This window comes from Xiphophorus hellerii, chromosome 13 (assembly GCF_003331165.1).
Source record: "Xiphophorus hellerii strain 12219 chromosome 13, Xiphophorus_hellerii-4.1, whole genome shotgun sequence".
Lineage (NCBI taxonomy): Eukaryota > Metazoa > Chordata > Actinopteri > Cyprinodontiformes > Poeciliidae > Xiphophorus > Xiphophorus hellerii.
The window spans coordinates 12,247,757-12,269,334 of record NC_045684.1 but is presented as its reverse complement, the minus strand read 5'-3'; the positions used below and the strand labels follow the sequence as shown (position 1 = coordinate 12,269,334).

Sequence of the window (21,578 nt, the reverse complement as noted above, 5' to 3'; positions counted from 1 at the left end):
AAGAAACTTCAACCAAAATGGTGAAAAATTTATTGAACTCAACATTTATTTTGTCAAAACAGGAGACAACTGATGATGAAAGAAATTATATTTGCCCAGGGGTCAAATAAATTCACATCCGTTAGGCCCTATTTTCGCCCCGCGGACACAGAAACACTTTCAAATATCGATTAAGCTCTCACTTCGATCTGTGCTTTGAGGACTCCTTCAAACACCTTTGGTCAAGCAGATCTTCAGAAATAAACCAGCACAATACCTCACAAGTAAACTCCCAAACATTGACTCTCTGCCCTGCAAACAGCAGGACGAATTAAAAGTCACCGAAACTCCTTCCTCTTCTAGCAGAAGTCAGTGAAATCAGAGACCTCTGGTCCAATTGGAGTTATTCATATTGTGGTAAAGGCACGTAAGCAGCAGCTGGTACGCAACGTAAACGAAGGTTGCTTCAACATTCAGCGTGAACGGCCCGGGACAGAGTCCGTCGCTCCTCGGATTCATACCAACGACAGGAGAAGAAGTGACAGAATAAATAATCACGCCAGAGCTTCTCTGAACAATCCCGACCCGACGGCTCTAACTTCACATCAACACAAAGGGGAACCGGTGAAAGTAAAAGGAACATACTATGAACTTTTCAGTCTTGTCTTTTGTGCTGTTTTTCACTTTCATCAGATGTGTGAAAATTAAATGCTTTCATGTCTTTTAGAAACTGAACTCTGGAAACGACGTCTAAATCACCTGCATGCAAGTCAACTCAAACTTCTGAACAAAACAAGGAAGAGGAAAATTACAGGTTTGGCTGCAGAACTAATTCTGCTGCATCAGCAGATGAGCTGAAGGAGGTTATCCATGTTTAATAACCCAGACTGGTCTGAGTGTTTTTATGTGTTACAGAAAGCAGTGGAGGAAAGGTGTCCGACATGCTTGAGGAAAAGTGCGAAAGTGGTTAAGAAGTCTCGACTCTTTGCTATTGCTTTTTTCTCCAGGAGCAGAAATTGAGTCAACAGATCAGAGGCGAGTCAGATTCAACAAAAAATGCTGGAGGCTCATAACAGATCTCTCTCTTTCTCTGTGTGCTAGGTGAAGAAAAAAAAAAGAATGATGAAAAAGAAACCGGTCGGACCTGATCTGATAATGATCGCCGAACGCAGCAGGATCTCCTCAGACTGGAGAACCAACTGGAAGAATGATTTACTGGGTAATACTGATCGACTTCATGTCGCTTCCTGTCTGATCTGGGTTTAAATTCACTTCACTGCAACATGCACAGATTAAAGCAAAGAAAAAAAACCCAAAAAAAACGTCACGCAGTTTACGGTTACTCTGAATCAGGAGCCATGACTGGGACAGAGGTAGGTAACAACTAAGCCCAAAATGACAAACACAGTCTAGCTTATAATTAGAGACTTTCAGGGACACAATTAGGAGTTCGTACCAAAAGCTACGACAACTACAGCTCAGAAGAGGAGGAGAAGGAAGGGAAATGTCCTACAAAACCACCACGAGAACTGTTCTTGGGTTTTAATGCTTTTGAATCCTTCTTGGCTTTTAAGCTGTGGCGGCAAACTTCCACAGCGCCTCCCGCTCGAACTCCTCCATCTCCTCCTCGAGGGAGTGGCTGCCCTCCATGACGTCCACCATGTCTTCCAGGACGTCCGCCACGTCCTCGGCAAAGTCCCCGAAGCGCACGCGGTCATGGATGAAGACGCCGTCCTCGAAGAAGTCGGCGGTGACCTTGCGGAGCTTGTCCTTGCTCTCATTGGAGGAGCCCTCCAGCTTGCTCAGGTAGCCCTCTAGCAGCTCCTCGAACTCGGCCAGCTCCACCGGGTACAGACCCTCCCTGGAGGCGCAGTCCTCCAGCGAGGAGCAGCCCAGCTGGGGGCGGACGTTGCGGTGCAGCTTGAGCTCCTGGTCCCTCCAGAAGTCGTTGTGGTGGTGCTGATGGTGGTGCGGCTGCCGGGGCTGATGGGAGTTTTTCCCCGGCCGGCTGTGCCACGGCTTCTCCTTCCTCCTCTCGTCCCGGTCCATTCTGCGCTCGCTCTTCCTCCTCTGCCACTCGTCCTGGTGTTTCCTCCAGGACTCTTTGTGAGAGTTTTCCTTTTCCTTCTTCTCTTCCTTGCTGTGCTTCCACTCCTTGTCCTTCTCCTCTTTCTTCCAGTGGTCCCGCTCCTGTTTTTTCTCTTTCTTCCCTTTCCATTTTAGCCCATGTGGCTTCGTCTTCTCCCAACTCTCCACCTCTTTGGAAAGCTGCTTCTGGATCCCATCTAGGTTCTCCCAAACCTGCTTCCCATCCCCTTTGTCCTTTTGCATCCCTCCCAGTCTTTTCTTGATGTCGTCCAACAGATCCTTCTGACAGTGGAGCTCTTCCTCCAGCGTTTCGTCCTGCTTCCTCTCTGGTCCGGCTGCTGTCTGGGAGCTCTGAGCGTCTTCGGCATCAGACTCAGAAGATGAAGTGGGAGCAGACGACGCCATTCCTGCAGAGAGAAATGAGGATATTAAAGATTCAGAGACGGTGCAAGTACTGAGGTATTGAAACTGTGAACAAAGGTTTCAAGCGCACCGAAAGTGCAAAATTCACTTTTTGCACTTTCATTTGGGTCTTAACTTCTTGTAAAAACAGTCCAAGTGCTTAAAAAAAACAACAACAAAAAAAACACCCAGCCGTTTTTTGGTGCCTGATAAATGAACCATTTAAAAAAACATTACAGCCATTACCTAGGCTGTAATGGTGCAGCCTAGGTAATGGCTAGCAGCCCCAGCTCGTTACCTAGCAACCCAAGTGGAGCTCCACCACATTGGGTCAGCTGGTTTTACCGCCGTATTCCCTGTGCAATGGTTGCTGGACAAGTGTTTTGTTGTTTATTTACCATTCAGAAACCACTTGCTGCATTCTTGTTGGTCGTGCAGGAGCCCCTACTTCTGCTTCTCCAAGATGTACGGTTGTATAATTGCGGCTCTGTTTGCAGCCATTTTTACGTGGGAGTGTAAACGTCGAGTTGGGGAGGGCGTAGCCAGCAGTGGCTTATTTGCATTTAAATTGACAAAACAGCTGAAAGGTGCTCAAAATAGTCAGAACTGACTTAAAATATCATTTTCTAAGAACAATTTTGTATTTAAACATATCCTAATCTGTTCAAGGAAGCATAATAGATCACCTTTAAAAGTAAAACAACACACGGGCCACCATGAAACATGGAGATTGCAGCATTATGCTGTGGGATTACTTTTCCTTAGGGGTGAAATTATAAGATGATGTTCCAAAATCTGTTCCGAAATCTTGAGGAGTCACAAGAAAGCTGAGGATGAGGAGGGTTTTATTTTTCAGCATCACTGCAAGTCAAACCACTCTCTGCAAAAACCCAAAGTCTTTTTTCTAGTGCACATATCTCGTCAATAATTCCTTAACATTGATGAAAAGTCCAAGTCCCACTGGGAGATTATTTCCCTTCTAACATCGAAAAAATGTCTTCTTAAAACTGACATAATCTTCCAGTGGCTTAACTGGAGGAAATGATGAATTCAATTGTACATTTTTTTTTTTTACTAATAAAGAATTATTTACTTAAAACAAGTTCCTGTAACGAAGTTGTAAGTAAGTGTGCAATGGCTGCTGGATAAATAAACAAAGTACTTGTAAGTAAATTTAGTCTTAGTTGAAGTGCACTAAGATATTTGCACTTGAAACTAGACCAAAATTACTTGGTAATATTTTGGGTTTTTCACCCTAATTAACAAAATGATGAGTTTATCTGAGCAAAGTTAAACTTTGTAACCAAATCTGTCCAAATATCAGGACAGTCATCACATTCTGAAAGATTAGGAGAACTTCTTCAAGTAAAGAAGGAAAGTCAGTCAAGTCTTGCTGATAAACTACAAATAAAGACTGAATTTTATAATTAAATTAAGGTTCTTCAATAAAGTATTAGCTTACTTTGATTGATTCCTTTGATTCACGTTATTGTAGTGCTTTTTTTCAAGGTTTTTCCATCTAAAAAAGGCTTATTCTTCCTTCCTCACATCACAAAAGGCCAGCATTGTAACAGGAATGTGTTTATTTTTCACATAAACCAGATTTGTAACGTCGCAGTCGTACCTGCGAACTGGTTGTATTCATTCACTCGGGCCCGCAGACTCTCCAGCTCTGTGCTCAGCTTAGGCAGGGTCGCCAGCTCCTCCTTCAGCTTCAACTTCCTCTCGTCCAGACCAGCTTTGTCCTGGTCATTGTCACTCTCAGCCAACGCCTGAATCTCCGAATCAAGTTGTTCTTTCCTAAGCTGAGGCAGAAGGCAAAAACGAGACAGGTTGCAAATGAAATCCCAAAGCTTCAGCAATAAATAAAGCGCGAGATATCTGCACTTTAAAGTGGCTTCACTGTAAGAAAGGATGAAGGTAAAGAACTGAAACCAATAGGATTGCATGCTGACCTGAATTTGAGTCTCCAGATGAGTGATTTGCTCTGTTATTTCATCCAGCAGCCCTTTCATATCCTGTGGATCTCTGCAAAGCCAGTCCTGAAGAGGAATTCATGGGTGTGTGAATGGAATGCATATTTTTAAAATAAGTTGTTTACTTTTTTTATTGTTCATGTGAACAGCTTCAATGCTGATGATTATTGAACAAAAATGGCTCAGCTGTATACTGAACATTACATTTTTTACTAAATATTTTTTTGGCCTAGCTTTTAGTGAAAACATCTTAGTACACTTGAAATAAGACTTACAAGTCACTTCCAAGCAAGATGTTTTAGTCAATAACTCCTTAATATTGATTAAAAAAATTAATTTACTAGTTCCACTGGCAGATTATTTCACTCATTATTTCTTCTTACAAGTTAAATAATCTGCCAGTCGAACTTTTGCATCAATATTAAGAAATTATTTACTTAAATCAAAGTCCTATATCTTGCTGAAAGTTACTTGTAAGTTAGTTTCATCTAATTTCAATCAAACTAAGATCTTTGCACTAAAAACTAGACCAAAAATATTTGATAGGATTTTATGTTTTTGCATTCTGTGAGAGTAAAAGGTAAAAGCTGACCTGCATTTGGTCTTTGACCTTGTCTTCGCCAGTCAATTCAGGGCTGTCAATGTCCCCTGCAAGACAAGAAAACACAACTTTTACATAAATCTGGCAAAAAGATGTTTTTTATTAACAAATATTTTCAGCCTGCACACGTCAGCTGAAAAGGAATCATGTTTCTCACTCCATCGAACATAAACATTCCAACATTTCTGCGCCGATATCAAACCACGCCCTCATGATTCCCCCTAAACAGCAACAAACTGTCACTCTACACTTCAGAAAAAGTGTTATTTGCTTTTTTCCTGCTGTCGCTGCAGGAACCGTCAGAGCAGATAAATCCTCCGGCAATCTGCAGAGCGCTGGCCGGTGAGGGCTGAAGCTTACGCTGCGCTCTTATCTTTGATGCTCGACCTAGCATTATCCAGGTCAGAGAGGAAGCCTGTTGACGTAGCGCAGCTTAGTCGACAGGATTCAAAAACGGACACCCGAGTGTTGCTGACGACGGCAAAGAAACATGTTTACATGACTCAAATACAGTCGTTCTCTAAACAGAATAGATCATTCTGTATGGTCGCAGGGTTCGTACAAACTCAAACTACTCGAGGTAAAAGTTTTCACACTTTTCCAGTACCACACATCGGAGGTAAAAACAACACAAGTGAAGTAAAAAAAAACAAAAAGTAGTGTCAATTATTAATGTCGTGATAGTATTTTATATTTCACAGCAGGAACTAGGTTACCTAAAATAAATAAAAAAAATTTTTGTTTAGAAATCTCTCACACACATATCCTACACACCTGACTGGTCTGAGAACAAAACACTAGTTCAACATAAAAATCTAATAGTTGAAGAACATTGTTTATAAAATAAAAAACAACCTTTCATATTAAATTACAGAGATTAGTAACTTATGGAGCCATTAGGAATAATAAACATTCATTACATTGAAAGAATCCAAACAAATCCTGGGTAAATGACCCTCCTGCTCAAATTAAAAAGAAAAGCTACAAAAAAAATCTCTGAGGAATATTCTCACTATGTTTTCAGGCATTTAGCAAATAGAAATAGTTTTGTTCATTCTAACTGACCAAAAACAAGACATTTTTTTATCTCATTCAACTTCAGACATTGAGAAACATTAATTTAGAAAACTGTAAATAACGCTTATTAAATATAGGCTTTTAATCAAATGTTAGATTGCACTTTAATACAAAACTGTGCAGTTTTAATATCAAGCACTTTCAAGAACCTTATACAGAAATCAAGCACTTTCCAAACCTTGAAAACACCTATTTGAAATTCAAGGATTTCAAGCACACACATAAACCCTGTAGCTGGTTAGAAATTTAACCCGTTTATCATGCAAATTGCCATCAGATGGTATTTGCTGTGAGTTGGTACCAGAGAGAGGGATGTGTGGCCGATTCAGAGGGCTTGGAAACATTAACGTTAAATGTAAAATTTAATTATTGTGATCTTTGATTCCTACTCTCAGGTAGGAATAAATTAAAAACAAAGATAATTAGGAGGCGAAGATTAAGTCAACTTGTCATTCTTTGACTCGAAATGTTTCTTGTAGTGTCAGTTTTACTTACGGGGTTGTTTTTAATTTTTGATTAGCTTTGCACGTCTGTAAACTGACAATTGTTTGCTGCAAAAAGCAGAACCACCTGCAACTAGCAGCGCAGAAGAGGAACTCACCTGACAGAAACAGGGAACCTAAGAAGAGCAGGACCAAAGCTGCCACAATGCATTTGTTCATGGAGAACCACGGCTTGTCCTCCTTTTTCTCCGCCATCTTGAACTCAACCTCCTCTTCGTCGTCCTCCTCATCGGAGGTTCTTGGTCTTGGCGCTTCAAAGGAGGGAACATTCCTCCTCCTTAGTCCATCATCAAAGCCGTTCACTTCACCCATCTCCATGCTGCTGGACTGATCTGAAAAATAAATAAATAAAGACACACAGAAGATGAAAACAGAAGACGGCAACAGCAGAGTCTTTGTGCCAACGAGCCTGAAACTCAACCGCAAATACTCAGCTGTCCCGCCATACCACTTCAATTAATCATTTCTGCATCTTTGGAGGCTAAACTGTCAAGTGTTGAAGTCGTTTCCAAAACGAAAATTATCCACTGGCAGCCTACATACAGAAAATGGCATGCAAAACAAAAGGAATTTTGCAAACACCATGTGAGAAATGCCGGTGACAAAAGCAGACTGTTGCTTGTGGAAATGGGTGACATTTTTTTTCCTCTAAATTACAACAGCAGTAATTTTATGCTTGAGGGTTTATGCATTTTCTCAACGGGGTGTGGGACTCGCTGTCAGACTAGTAAATCATATTCCAGATGCTAACACGACACAGATAAGAAACGTGGTCACAAATCATCTCAGAGTTCGCCTCTTCTTCTTCTTCTTCCTATTTGATTTACCTGCAAAGAATGAAGCTAGTTTTTAGCCTTCAGGTGTTTGTTTTTTGACTGTATTCATTTTTTCATGATAAAACAATTAATGAGAATGCATTTAGGAATAGTGATTGGAACCTCTTATACCTTCCTCTGCTTCTTGATCCACCTTCTGTGACTCGGATGGCATTTCTTCCTCTTTCTCAGCATCAGCCACGTCTTCTTCTGCTTCAGCAGAGCCGACCGTCTCTGGCTCAGGACTTCCTCCAGTCTTCAGCTGCTCTGGGACCGGACTGGGAGGCTCTGCAGCAAAGCTGACCTCAGCCTCGACATGAGGCGGAGGCTCAGCGGCTGTAAGGGTCTCCGTGGGAACGTTAACCTTAGGTTGAAAGCTCCAGACGTCACTCCCGGCAACAGCACTCGCAGGCGTCGGTTCAGAATCAGTGGGCGTGTGGAGCGCAGCCTCGGCAGCGGCGGAGGCGTCCGTCACGTGAGGGGGAACCTCGGTGGGGTCCGCTAGCAGAATATCTACAGCTGGGATTTCCAGCTGAGCGGCCAGATCGATGCTGCCGACCAAAGGCATGGCACCTTGAGGCTCGTTGTCGCTGGGAGAGGTGGTCACGATGTCGTGGATGACCGGGGGCTGACTCTCCGTGTCGATGTACGAGGTATCCAGAGGAATGGAGGGGAGAGGGCTCAGTCGGGACGGGCTGGAAGGGATCGGACCCTCGCCAGACTCTGGGGAAGTTTCCTGACACACCTGAATATAAGAGAAACTTATCATTCAGGGTTTGACTTTTTTAACTACTGAGCTCAACATATTTCATTATTGCTGCAACTGAAGATTATTTTCATAGCTGATTAGTCTATTTGATTATGTTGACGATTAATCAGATAAAAAGAAATGCATATTTTTCATCTACTTAAGCCTTATTTTCACACAATATTGATGTACATAAAATGTTACAAATAAGTTAATCTTTCAGTTACGTTTGTGCAATAACAGTTATTTAAATGAACGCTTGATTATTTGTAGCAAAGATGCATTTGCAGCTAAAAAAATAATACTATCTTCTAATCGTTGATAATTTAAAGGTGATTAATAGGAGATTTTTTAGCAGAATTTTAACCAGGTGAAGCTAAAAATGCCACTTGAGGAGTTCTGCTTACAAACAAAGAATGTTTTTCTATCTTAAATGCAAAAAAAATATATAGTTAATTATATATATATATATATATTTTTTTTTTGGCTTAATGCTCCACGTGTATTGTTCTTTCAGCAAATTGCTTTTTTTAAAAGCTTCTATAGTCCTGATAATTAATCAATCACTAAATCAGTTGACAATTATTTCAGTAATCGATTAATTCAATCGTTTCAGCCCTATAGTCCAGTATTTCATGATGAAGACTTGTGCTCTTTAAAGGTTTGCTTCCTAATAATTTATAAGGTCTGTAATTGCACGACTATCGGTACCAACCTGATGGCCTTCTTCAGACAAGACAGTTTCTACTGGAAGCTCAGCTGGTTTCTCTTCTGCTGCAGCTCCTGAAACAAAGTACACACCATGTCGGAACAGAAACAGCAGCTCATTTACACCCCAGGGTAGAGATAGACTGGTCAGTACCTGCCACCTCCTCAGAGAGACTGGGGGCATCGCCCAGACTCTCTGTGCCGTCGTCTGCAGGCCCAACATTCTCAATGGCAGCCTCCTGTGGGGAGAGAAGAGCCAACAGGATCCAGGTTAAAACATCTCACAGGTGGCAATGACAGGAAAACATACCTGTCGACATAAACCACTAACAGACACATCCTTCATGGTGAGAACAACAAGTATATTTTAGAAAAAAAAAGAAGAAAAAAAGATCAAAAACAAAGGTGATGTTCTCGTTGTAGCCTGAAGTGACCCAATTCCTATTTTTTTGTCAAATCTGAATTTTTTTTTTCTGTGGTCGTTTACGCTTCCAAATATATGCGACTTGTATGTGATCACCAGTGTGACCTGAATTATTTTAAAAGAAAAAGGATAAACATTTCTGAAGTACATAAAATAACCTCAGAGATAAAAGTTAATATTTAGCTTTTATTTTTTTAACAATTTTAATGCCAATATTAGATTTCTTTCATATTTGATCACATTCCAGACAATATCTAAAGCTTCAGTTTTTTTTGTTTTTTTTCTGCACACTGTATCAGAAGACAGCCAGGCAACAATCCCAGCATTTGGTTCCTTAAAGGAACGAAACCTTTGAGCCGTCTTCACACCTGAGGCAGACAAAACCAACAATGCAGTTACATTCCTCTGCAGTAAAAGATAGCAGAGGAAGGAGTGGCTTTCATTCATGCTGAGCCTTTTGTACGGCTGGTGACTCATTATTTGGTTTCCTGCAAACATCCGGCAGATTTGTAGGATTTTTAGGCTCGGGGTTACAAGTTTAGACAGGAAATGTTGTACTTAAACTTGCATTCACTAGCCAGGTTGATTCACATCCACTTTGAGGGATGTCTTGATAAGCATCTCTCCATAAACAAGAGTTTCATTTCCTACATCGTTGGCATGCAAATGTTTCCTACTGAAGTCAGGACACTTAAGACAGATATTCATAGGTCAATTCTTCCTCATCAAGATTAATATGTCAGCTCTTTGTAATGTAATTCATCCAACTACAGATATAAAAATGCTTCTTTAATTTTTGAACATGATGTAGAAAGTATGTACTTTGCACATTAAGAGTACTCATATGAGAAAAGTGATGTAATTTACTGTCTGGCCAGTGACTGGAGAGTGAGATGAGGATGCCTGCAGCAGATGTCCAGTATAACTATTAAATATTAAAGCAAGTGGGATTAAAACTCACCCTAAAATAAACTAAATTAAAACACTTTCTTACATTTTCAATGAATATAATAAACTAGGGGGGATTCTTGATTAGATTTTGTTCTGGTTGAAGTCCTGGAGGTCAGAGCATTTTCTGTTATTGAAAACTTTCTGCATCACTCAAATTTAGTTTGGTTTTTTTCCTGACCAGTAAACTGGATGACTATAACAAATGAGAGAGGAATTTGCATCTGAAACGCTCTAGAGCAGTTGGGTTCAGTTTTCAGAAGTCTTGGCTCTTTGGTTGCCAAAACATGAGTGTCCTCTATTTATACTCTGATGAATTGACACCTGCCACCTCAAAACCACAGAAGAACCGGATTGTTTGTTTCCATGTGCTAATTGAGTATGGTGAAATGCAGGTAGGCAAAGACTGCATATGATTTTTTATCTTACAATGCAGTAATTATTAAATTAAAGTTGGTTGTCATAAATTCAGTGAGAAAGCTAAAGCCAAAAAAAGCTTAATATGAATTATTTTTTCCCCCAAATAATTCTTTGTACCTGTTTTTGTTTAAATGCATAGAAACAAACATCTTCTTTATTGTTTATATGTTCACCCATTTGTTGACTCAAGTGACTCAATAGGTTTTGATAAGAGATTATTAAGTTGTCTTTTATAAGCTACTTATCAGTAGTTGGTGTTCTTTATTTTATGCTTGTGCGTAAAACTACGATTGGATCTCCTTTTTTAAAAAAAGCGGTTGCTATGGAAGTGTTTTGGTTACAACTCAAATGCAGGTAAAAGACAACATTTCCCTCTCTAACGTCGCCCCCTGCTGGTCGTTATGGTTTTGTCATTAAAGTTTTTTATGTATGTTGCCATACTAACATAATAAGGCATTTAATTAAAACAGCACCTTCCTTCCATGGAGAGAATTAAAAATTCAAAGCTTTCATCCATTTTGGTTGTGGCTGCTCATTAAGGACTGATAGTGGGCATTAAAGTCAGACGAGTTAGAGCCAGTGGCTTGAAGCTTTCTTTTACTTGTCTTTCAACAATGAAAGTCAGTCTGACTAAAGCAAATATGTGAGCACTGTACTGGACAAACAAATGAATCCATTTATGAGTATGTTTAAGTTTGAAACCCTTCAAAAAAAAAAAAAAAAGGTGAGGAGTTAAGCTTACAACATGAAGAAGTTGAAATAATCACAGGCCTCATTAAAAAGCTTCTTTCTGAAGTGAAACAAAACAACAACCACCCGGATACCAACAAACTTTATGGACAAACTTTAGCCTCGAAAGAGTCCCAACATTTCTCCATGAAATGAGGTTTGGTGAATATTATGTATGTGTACTCTTTCTGGTGTTATTCAAAATCTTTGCCTTTTCCTTTGCTTTAAACATATCACCTGAATCCTTGTAACCCAACTTTTACAAGCAATCAATTTTGCTTTATTTTTTCACCCTCCCCCCTTTTCTACTACCACCATATCTACTTACTTACACCATATAAGAACATACAACAATTTTTCCTCACTGTCTGAAATTAAACAATATTAAGTGGTGTACTTAATGGTGCAATTTCTATCTGTTCATTTATATTCAGATCAACGGTGAGCATAGTGGTTTCGGCCAGGTACCAGGAAGACACGGTCTGGATTGAAGTGAAATATAGACAAAATGAAGAAATAAGCGAGAAAAGAAGCAGCATCTTGCTGAATCTCCATGATTTTGGAGACTATAAGGATGAGTGGAGTTTTTAAAAAATGAAAATATCGGTCAGCAACAAACCTGCACATTCACCTGTTGTCCTGTGCTCATCTAAAGTTTTGACTAAAGAGGTTTAACAACAGCGGAACACCACGTAGCTTACCAACATGCAACTCATTAATAATTGCTAAATTAGGTTTAGTTTTCTCTTCTTATGAAGCTAAGCCAAAGGATTTGGACTTCCTGTCAAAGTTTGGTTCTTACCTCAGGAGAGAGGAGGGTCCAGCTGTTGGTGGAGGAGCCAGTGCTGCCTGTGCTGTTGCTGCTGTCAGACATCGCCCTCTGGAGGCTCAGGTTGGCACAGCACCACACAGATTCACCTTTATAATATCCTGCACATGACGAAAGCAACAACGTGTCCTCAGTGGACATGTCGAAATGGCACCAATCTTTTCAAACAAATTATCCTAACTCAATAAACTGGCTGTGGTATTATTTTATAACAGTACTGTACTAGTATTGTGCATAGTTTTGAAGTAGAGAAAAAATACAAATAAAAAAGGCACATTCTCCCACAATGCATGCGGTGTTTGAGGTGATTATGCAAAGTGTTGTTTAAAAGGACACAATTGTGCAACCTAAGGAAGGTTTAAGCAACAATACGGAGCTCAGGCGGGATAAAGAGCTGATTGTGCCTGATTCCAGTTATGTAATGGGATGGTGGCATCCATAATACACAGCTGCGCAGCAAAATTAAGAAGGGAAAAACAAGCAAAACACCTGACTTAACATCCACAGACAAACAATTCATCTACATCCATTTAGCCAGACAGCGTGAGCGGCAGATAAATCACCAAAGATGGTGAAACCTCAGCTTGAAGCAGCTCATTGATCCAAAAACAGGCAAATAGAGACACATACTCACTAACCCGCAGGCTCAGGAGTGCAACGGTTCCGTTTAAATCAAATTAGAGACACACTTTAGGGGCTGCGGTTGTTGTAGCAACCAATTTGAAGGTACACTCATGAAGGTAAACAAAGGATGGTAGCCTGAACATTCCCACTCCCACTCTTCCGCGTTCCCACTCAGGCCCTGCAGCTAGCAGGAGCGTCCAGCACGTCAAACTACACCCGATAAAAGACGGTCTATTTACACAAACCTGTTTATACTCCAGTCGCTAGCTGATTTCTCCTCCAAAACCTCTCGCTTACTCCTAAAATCAACGCTCTTCTCCTGTGAACTTGGGAACTTTGGGAATTCCAAGCTGCGTCACGTCAACCAAAGAAACCTCTCAGCCAATGGGATTTCAGGATCTGCCAAGGAGCGCCCGCCCCCGGACGACAGCTGAACCACTCAGGCAGAAGCGGTGTCAGGAAAGGGACGTGATTGACGCACGCAGGTGAAAAAAGCGGCAGGTGATGGACGGGGCTTCTTCTCCTGGGTTTATAATAATACAGATTCATGTGTGACCCCGACCCCAAGGAAGCATGTGTGCACACATATTTATACACAGCAGGGAGAGGCTGCACGGACCAGCGGCTCACTGACACGTCTGCACAGCTATATTTGACTGTGGGACTTACCAGAGTGGACAAGCCACCGATCCGGTTGCTGCAGAGTGGACACTGGTTTCATCATCTGATTCCTTATCCTCTATAATTAGTGTGTTTAGTATTCAGACTGTGATAAGCACTTTTCTGCCTCCTACAACTCTGTAGATCTATATCAAAATATGGAAACAATATGGTAAAACTATATAGAGGTCAGGGGGAAAAAAAATAAAACAGCTCAAGTCTTTCATATTCAATTTAGTCCAGTCAAAAATATTTCTGAGCACATTTAAAACAGCAGGTTTTGATTAAAGAGCTGCTACAGAAGCAAAAGGCCATTTGTATTATGTTGGGGGCATGAGCCAACACGTGGAAAAATTAGATCTAGTCAGATAAAATCCAATTCTAGCTTTTTGTCTGATATGAAAAATACTATATGTGATGAAAAGCTAACACCGCAACTTGTCTTCAATTTGTCACACCCACCATGACACACGGTGGTGGCAGAATCATTCAAGTTCAAAATTCAATTCAAATTCTAAAATACTTTATTAATACCAAAGGGAATTAATAAATGTTAAATGTTGTTGTAACTCATTAACTTAGATTCTTCAAAGAGTTATTGAAGAGTGTGATGGCTGTTGGCAGGAAAGGTCTTCTGCAGCAGCCTGTACTGCACTGAATCTGAAGAAGCCTCTGACTGAAGATGCTCTGCCTTCCCAAGATAGTCTCGTGAAGAGGATGGTCAGGGTTGTCCATAATTTTCTTGATCCTTCCTATGAATGCTTTGTGATGCTTCAAGGGGTTGGGAAAGCTGATGATGGAAAGATGGATCTTTCTGTACGGCTGGATTAATCTGAATATGTATTTATGTTGCTGCACAGAATCCTGGCCTAGGCTCTTTCTGCATAGAGGTTGATCTATCTTGACTGCCGTCAGGTATGTGGTTGTATGTCCTGTGCCTCTTGTTACTTTAAGATAGGCCATTTGGTAAAGAAAAAAGACAAAATGGCAGATTTTACTTAAGATATCACAGTAAAGAAGGCTGAATGCAAGTGCATGGCATTTTTCACAATTCACTTTTAAAAACGTTTATGTAAAAAGGTAGTCTTAAATTTTCTACTTTGTGCCGGTCTTTATCAATAAAATAAATTGCATGCATGAATTCTCCAAAGGTGTCCAAGCTTCCTCTTACTGTCCCAAAACAAAATGTAGGGTTACCATTGTAAGTGGTCAGTAGGTGTGAAAGTTGGTCTTTGCCCTTGCAAATAGTAAACTGGTACAGAAATATTCATCATACTTCGCATGCATGTTTGTGCTTATAACTACTGGTATCAGACTGAGAGCGTAGTCTCAAATGAGCCGGATTTGTTTTCTGGACAGAAAGAAACCATTAAACAAAACACTTACTTTTATCCCCTTTATTTCTTGTAATTCACAAGAATCTTATTTTCTTACTAATAATTAAAAATAGTAGAAGTGTAACTGGGGTTTGATATCCCACCAACCAGTGTCAAAGATGGAACAATTAGATTATTTTTTTTACTAGTAGAGGAAAATATAAAATAAAGAAAAAAAGTTTTGTTAGTATTTACAGAAAGCTGTGATCTACATATTGTAGAAAATATCTCCTGCTGTGACACTGATGATAATCGATATGAAAGCAAAAATTAAATCGTTTTAAATGTACATTTTAAAACATTTGTACTTTTACATAAAAAAAATACTAAACTAAATGCAAATAGAGCAGACTTTAAATTTCATTACGTGGTAAGCTTAAATTTTTAGTTGTCAAACAATTTGCGACTCAAGTTGTTAAATAAATGAAGAAAACGGCAAGATTTGTTTTTTTTTTATTTTCATTAAAGCCACCGACCAAATTGTGCTGGCCAATTGGAAAGTCAGATGGAAACTACGTTATTTCCTCTAACAAATGTATTAGCCAATGAAATCGACTTTCATCTTCAGAGCAGCCAATGAAAGGTAAGCTTGGTCTTCTGGTTGACCAATGACGGGAAGCCAGGTCTTTTTGAACGCAGTAAAGCGGGCTTGAAAACAGTCGAGAGGGAAACAAAGAGAGAGCGAACATCTCGCTGTTGTCGGATGTGAATAACTACATAAATTGATTATTTTTCGATCAAAGTAACTTTGCGCTTTCATACGGTAAGTTTAAAAGTTATTCCACGGTGGTTTACAACGGTTAAATAATGTTTTGTTGTTTACATGTCTCACCAGTTCATGCCTAACTTGAAGCCGTTAGCTTAGCTGCGCCTGCTTTACTAAAACTTGCTGCTAACACGCTACTTAGCCTAGTTTTACTTTGGACGCTAACTAACGGTTGAAACTTCTTTCCAGGCCTCCGCTATGTCTCACAAACAGATCTACTACTCTGACAAATATGACGATGACAAATACGAATACAGGTGGGCTTTATTCATAGTTTTTTTTTTAACTTTCATGATTGACATTTGTTGGCCTCATGTTGCGTAACTGTTGCATGACAACCCAACACGAACCGAACAGGCGTCCAGTTTATTCTGACGTTGTACAATTTTGCAGACATGTAATGTTGCCCAAAGACATCGCAAAACGTGTACCCAAGACCCACTTGATGTCTGAGACCGAGTGGAGGAACCTGGGGGTCCAGCAGAGCCAGGGATGGGTGCATTACATGATCCATCAACCAGGTATGCTTGGTGTTAGCTAAAACATACATTTACCTTCACACGGCTACATTTCTGATTTTACCCTTGTTTATTTCAGTTTCTTTTTCATACAAGTGACTGTTGATGACATGTGGAAGATCTAGCCTTGATGGAGACCATGTGTTTAGATCCACACTTTAAGATAAATACCAGGTTTTGAATACTAAAATGCAGTTATCCATTCTTCATGATTAACCCGTTAATAAAAAAAATTAAGTGAAATGCACAGGTATGTTTCTCCAATGTTGTCTGGCTTATTAAACAATTACTTCACTATAAAACTATAAAGTGGTTGCTCCGTGAGTCTTTATTATATGTATATTTAATCTTCTTAGATCAGGACTTAAGTTCTGAAATTAATAGAGATGAAACTTGAAGTCTAGCATACAGTTTTAATAATGGGTCATAAATTATCTTTGGTTTCGACTGACGTATGCAGTTTCTACTTTGAGAAATTTTGGCACTTATGATTTGTAACTCTGAATAATGTGGTTGTTGTGGTGTGAAAAAAAAACTAAACTTAAAAAAAACTCTGTAATGCAGTTAAGTGATAAGTCTATCAAAAAGGAATTTATCTTCAGACATTCAGTTTCCCCCCAAATACTATAAGAGAAATTGTGCTTCTGAAACATGACTATTATAAGCGATTGGGAGGTAAAAACAGCAAGCGAAACAGCAATACATGAAATGTGCACAGCAACAAAACGAAGCTGGGTTGGAGTGGAAGTGTTGACAACTGAGTGCAATGTGTCAAGAGCCAAGAAAAGGTTTAAGCTTTTTATTTTGGTTATGTATGCTTGTACTTGTAGTATTGATGTTAGATTATATACTTTTTTTTTGTAGATGCAATTTACAAAAAATGCATCTGCAAGTTTTCTTATACTTGTAGATGCAAAACGTTTTCATTTCTCAGTGAAATGCAATCTTGTTTCCTAAATGAACATGTATTCCTATTTGTTAGCTGGAAGATGATCTTGTCAAGGCACTTAAATAGATTAAATTCTTAACTTCCCTCTATTTTTTTTTCATCCAAATGTTTTTCTTTAAGAATAGGATGTAGTAAAATGTTATTGCTTTAGTGATTAAAAAACCCCCAAAAACCAACTTGTGTATAATGAACATGTAATTTTCTTTCAACTGCCTGAAACTGACCGCTCCCTTAATGTCCCCCCCCCCTCAAAATCACCTCACTGCATCAAGGTTTCTTGAGATTTGCTTGTTCTCTCCTCTACAAGTTGTCTATTATTCTGAAAGGAGATTCTTTGTTTTCAGGGTTTCGTCTTTATTTCAGAGTGTCTGACACAAGCCTGGGTGTGGTTCTGTTTTGAAATATGTTTCTATATTGAAACCCAACTTGTTGTGGAGCAGGTTAGGGTTCCAGTAGAGGCTCCCTCTGTTACTCCTGCATAATAAAGTCTCTCTCAATGTTTCACCCATGTATGATCTTGATGCTGGGTCTGCCCAAGTCCAGTTCTTGACTTACCATCCTACAACTTTCAGATGCGTCCCTTCCCCAGCACACCTGGACCGACTGACTGGCTCATTAGCAGGCCTCTGTAGAGCTGAGTGTCTGATGGGATCCCGGTGTGTTTAGAGCAGGAATCTGTTTGAAAATCGGATGATATAGCTGTGGAGGACTGGACTTGACCATAATATTGTCGGATTTGCAAAGGATGTTGACCCCTGACTTGTCTAAAGTTTTGTCTTCAGCTGTTTTTAAATGTACTTTTGAATTTGACATGTTTTGTTCTGCGTTTTTCACCCTCTAGAACCTCACATCTTGCTGTTTCGCCGCCCTCTGCCTAACCCAAAATCTTAAAGGTATTTTTCGAGTCCTGCAAAGCTCAGCCTTTAAGTGCCTCCGATCAGAGTTCCCATCATGCTGTCAAACCAACCTCCCGTTGGATCGGATCTCTGTGCTGATGATTAGGGACCTGGAGATGGACTATCATTTATGAACAATGGATGTGGAGTGAACGTGTTGGAGAGGGGAAAAAAAAAAAAGGATTTGTTCTTATGTAAGAAAAGGAATCTGCAACAACACGTCTGACACATTCAAACCCTTTTTGACTTTTTAAAATGGCTTCAACGTCTGCTTGGATCTGCAGTTTATTAGAGCAATTACTATAGTGTGGTGAGCGAAGCTTTAACAGGAGTTATACAGTTATGAAACCACCTGATCGTTACTCTAGATTAGTTTGACTCGAGCTGACATGTTGCTGCTTCGTTGTATGAGTCTGTAAATTGTCATTTAACACATGAGAATCTGCAACATTCCTGTTATGAACTAGATTTGATTTTGTTTTCATTCTGCTTTAGAGGATTTCACTTCACTTGGTCTGAATGTACCAACAAGCTGCTCAGTATTTATGAATTGTGTTGCCCTTTGATAAATAAATGTAAACTTAAAATTTTACTGATGGGTTCATTTTTTTATTTTTTTCCCCCCCCTGTTTAGTGTTTTGGGTTTGTCTAGAGTTGCAACAGGAATGATTCAACAAGATAAACTTTCCAGGAAACAGTGAAGCTGATTGGTTAGAGTTGTCTGCACAATATAGGACTGCACAATATATCAACATAATATTCATATTTCAAAAGACTGGACTGCATTAATTGACTAATATATTGCAAGAGTGTTATAAAGTTGGAAATAGCCTTGCTCAAAATGCTAACTGGAGCTCAGATTAGAGCGAATAGAATAATTTTCTAATATGGTGCAGCCCTTTAGTTTAGATATCTAAGATGACCCTTGCTATAGAGTTTATAATTTGTTCCTGGGTGTTTAAACTGATTATATATGTTAAACTTTGAGAAATGTACAGTTTATAGACAAATTCAAAACTACTGTCTAGACCTGTCTTTTAAGGCGTATTCAGTAATCATGACGGATCTCTTTGAGGCAGTGACCTTAGAAAACGAAAGTCTTATCTGCAAAATAACCAAATGTTTTCAGTTTAATTTACTCTTTACAGCAGCAGCCAGTTCGTATTTCTCTTCAAGACTGAATCTAATGACAAAAACTACTGGAATAAAATTTAACTTTGTGTGTATACATGTACTTTTTCCTTTTTCTTCTAAGATGTATATTTTCATTTGTCAATGCTTTCCAGATATTTTATTTTTGTCCTGTTTATTTCACTTGGCATTGGGGCAAATTGTTATGTTTTCCTAAGTTGGAGTGGTGTTCGTCACTGGCAGGATCTTGCTTCATGTTCCTTCACTTTTGTGTTTGCTTTGGATCTTGTTTACATTTCTATTTGATTTTCTTTTTAAAAATTTCCCCAGAATATGGAGTATATACCTTGAAGGACAATTTGAAGCTTAAAAAAAAAGGCATAGGAATGTTTCAGCTGGTTAAGCCACTAAATGACGACGATGCATGAATCTTCAACTTTGAACTAAAAACCAAAGGTCAACCAATGCTTTCCAATAAAATGTTAAATTCAACTACAATTTTAATATTGTAAAAACTTTTTACCAATTTGCAGACTGTCGCTGTACATAATCAAGGTTTTTGTGTTAAAGTTGGAACACTATACATCAGATAAATGAAAGCATGTTATAATTTTACCAAAATAAATTTTACAAGATGTCCCAGTAGGGCTGCACAATATATCGTCTTTGTAATATCAGTCACACCATATTCATATAGCAAAGGGCTGTTTGGGTAGCAATAATTTTTATTTAACATATTTTGGGAGTTTTGAAGTTGTTTTTTTTATGATAATGTGATATTTGGCCAGTAGGCCTCAGTCTCATACTTTCTTGATGCTCTGCAAATGTTGGCATATTATTTTAACACTACAAACTTCATGCTATTATTTAAACAATACAAACATTTTGATATTTTGTGTCTATACATTGAAGTTAAATATCTGTTTTGCATATATACATCCACACTGAAACACTGCTTCAACTTCAAAACATTTAGATTAAATAAAAATGACAGCTTGAGAAAGTTAACTGGAAAAAATAAGTTATGTTGAAACTGTTACTCATAAGGACAAATATATCCCCATTAAACAATCAGTTTGCAGTAATACTGACAGATCTGAAATGTATTCATATAGAGTGTTAAGTTATTTGTAGTTTCCAAATGGTCATGTTGTTCAGTTCTGTTACATGCTTAGGTCACAGAGAGGTTTTGTGGTTCTAAATTTTTAAGCTTAAAAATTAGATCGCAATTTTCCACTTTTTAGAATTTCTCCCTTTTCTGCTGTCTTTTTCACTTTGAACTGTAGAGGGCAGTGCAGCACAACATAAATGCAGAGAATTTACATTGACTGGTCTGTCTTTTTGCATAAATTCTGCAATGAAATCAAACGTTAATCCTTTAAAAAATAAGAAAAAAAAGTAAGACCTGTGGGTATTTAAAACGGCGCCATCGCTTTGAGTCCCAATGTAAAGCTTTGAGATGTGGAGATGGCTTGAGGAGGACAGGATGTTGTGTTCCAGATGCTAGCAGACTGGCAGTGGGTGCAAACAGCTCATGGCGACACTCACACGCCGTGGGTAGTAACTATGCAACTCTACAAGTCACAGGGAATAGAAGAAAATAATGTTTTGTGACTCACAGGAAGATTTGTGACAATTTCTGCAAAGTGTTCCCCGGGTAATGATCAGGCTGTGATGGTCAGCAACCTGAGCCGCCTCCTGTGTTGCAGTAACCACTCTCTTTAGACAGATTGTTCCATATACAGAAAAGCAAAATTTTTCTTGTGCATTTGTTCAGTTCTGCCGTTTTTCTAATATCCGAGCCTCATACCTTTACAGATATGATCATAAATTATCCATTTTACATTAAACACAAATTGTGAACACGTTCAGAGGTATGACTAGTTTATCTAGGATCTGCATGTAAGGATTCAGTCCTAATCTGTAGAGACAATAAACCTGTTTCCAGCTCTGAGAAACACAACATCAGAATCACAGCTTGGTTCTATTAGAGCACCTGACATTGTACCGCCATTCAATAACATAAAACTTCCAAAAGAACTCCAGACTGTTATTAAGTTTGGCCAGGAGTATGAATAATTTAAAGTAGAAAGGAAAGCAGTGAAAGAGAAGTGTGATGGATGACAAGGCAGTGTGAAGATGTGCTCAGTTAAGGAAGAGAGCGGAGAGCAGGAGGAAGAAGAAAGGAGGCGAGGCTCAAGGAGACAAAGCCAAGCTGGGCAGACGTTCCTCTTCAACGTGAAAAGGTACAGAAGTATGTGAATGAGAAAGTAATATAAGAGGGGTGAGGAAATGGAGATAAAGAAGGAGAGAATGGAGAGAAGGTAGATAAGGAAATGAAACGTGCTTCTTGAAGATGGCATATTTATTGGTGTTGTCAGCGCAGTGGGACACCTCCTAAAAAGAAGCCA

General features: G+C 39.2%; 2 protein-coding genes across 4 annotated transcripts; one reads left to right on the top strand and one right to left on the bottom strand.

The window, feature by feature from the left end:
* Window positions 1-16: 16 nt before the first annotated feature.
* On the bottom strand, window positions 17-13,291 carry pbxip1a (pre-B-cell leukemia homeobox interacting protein 1a). 3 transcript variants are annotated; one of them, XM_032580784.1, is made up of 10 exons: window positions 13,117-13,291; window positions 12,221-12,348; window positions 9,052-9,136; window positions 8,905-8,972; window positions 7,574-8,186; window positions 6,725-6,958; window positions 5,038-5,093; window positions 4,425-4,511; window positions 4,094-4,274; window positions 17-2,474 (listed from the first exon to the last, which is right to left on the bottom strand). In XM_032580784.1, the coding sequence occupies exons 2-10, from the start codon at window positions 12,290-12,292 to the stop codon at window positions 1,549-1,551; spliced, it is 2,322 nt and encodes a 773-aa protein (XP_032436675.1). In that variant the 5' UTR covers window positions 12,293-12,348; window positions 13,117-13,291; the 3' UTR covers window positions 17-1,548. The 3 variants fall into 3 exon arrangements, with proteins under 3 accessions (XP_032436675.1, XP_032436677.1, XP_032436676.1); XM_032580786.1 differs by lacking the exon at window positions 13,117-13,291 and adding an exon at window positions 12,878-13,086; XM_032580785.1 differs by lacking the exon at window positions 13,117-13,291 and adding an exon at window positions 12,886-13,086.
* A 2,247-nt stretch (window positions 13,292-15,538) lies between these two features.
* On the top strand, window positions 15,539-19,262 carry cks1b (CDC28 protein kinase regulatory subunit 1B). The gene is made up of 4 exons (XM_032581912.1): window positions 15,539-15,670; window positions 15,863-15,930; window positions 16,067-16,194; window positions 17,982-19,262. Exons 2-4 carry the CDS (start codon window positions 15,872-15,874, stop codon window positions 18,029-18,031), a joined length of 237 nt encoding a protein of 78 aa, XP_032437803.1. The 5' UTR covers window positions 15,539-15,670; window positions 15,863-15,871; the 3' UTR covers window positions 18,032-19,262.
* Window positions 19,263-21,578: the final 2,316 nt, after the last annotated feature.

Coding starts and splice junctions, on each gene's coding strand:
- pbxip1a (XM_032580784.1), bottom strand. CDS start 12,292: ATGTCTGACAGCAGCAACAGCACAGGCAGCACTGGCTCCTCCACCAAC. Junction 8,187..8,904: donor TGTCTGAAGAAGGCCATCAG/GTTGGTACCGAT, acceptor TCTTATATTCAG/GTGTGTCAGGAAACTTCCCC. Junction 5,094..6,724: donor AGGTTCCCTGTTTCTGTCAG/GTGAGTTCCTCT, acceptor CTTGTCTTGCAG/GGGACATTGACAGCCCTGAA.
- cks1b (XM_032581912.1), top strand. CDS start 15,872: ATGTCTCACAAACAGATCTACTACTCTGACAAATATGACGATGACAAA. Junction 15,931..16,066: donor GATGACAAATACGAATACAG/GTGGGCTTTATT, acceptor ACAATTTTGCAG/ACATGTAATGTTGCCCAAAG. Junction 16,195..17,981: donor TTACATGATCCATCAACCAG/GTATGCTTGGTG, acceptor TTCACCCTCTAG/AACCTCACATCTTGCTGTTT.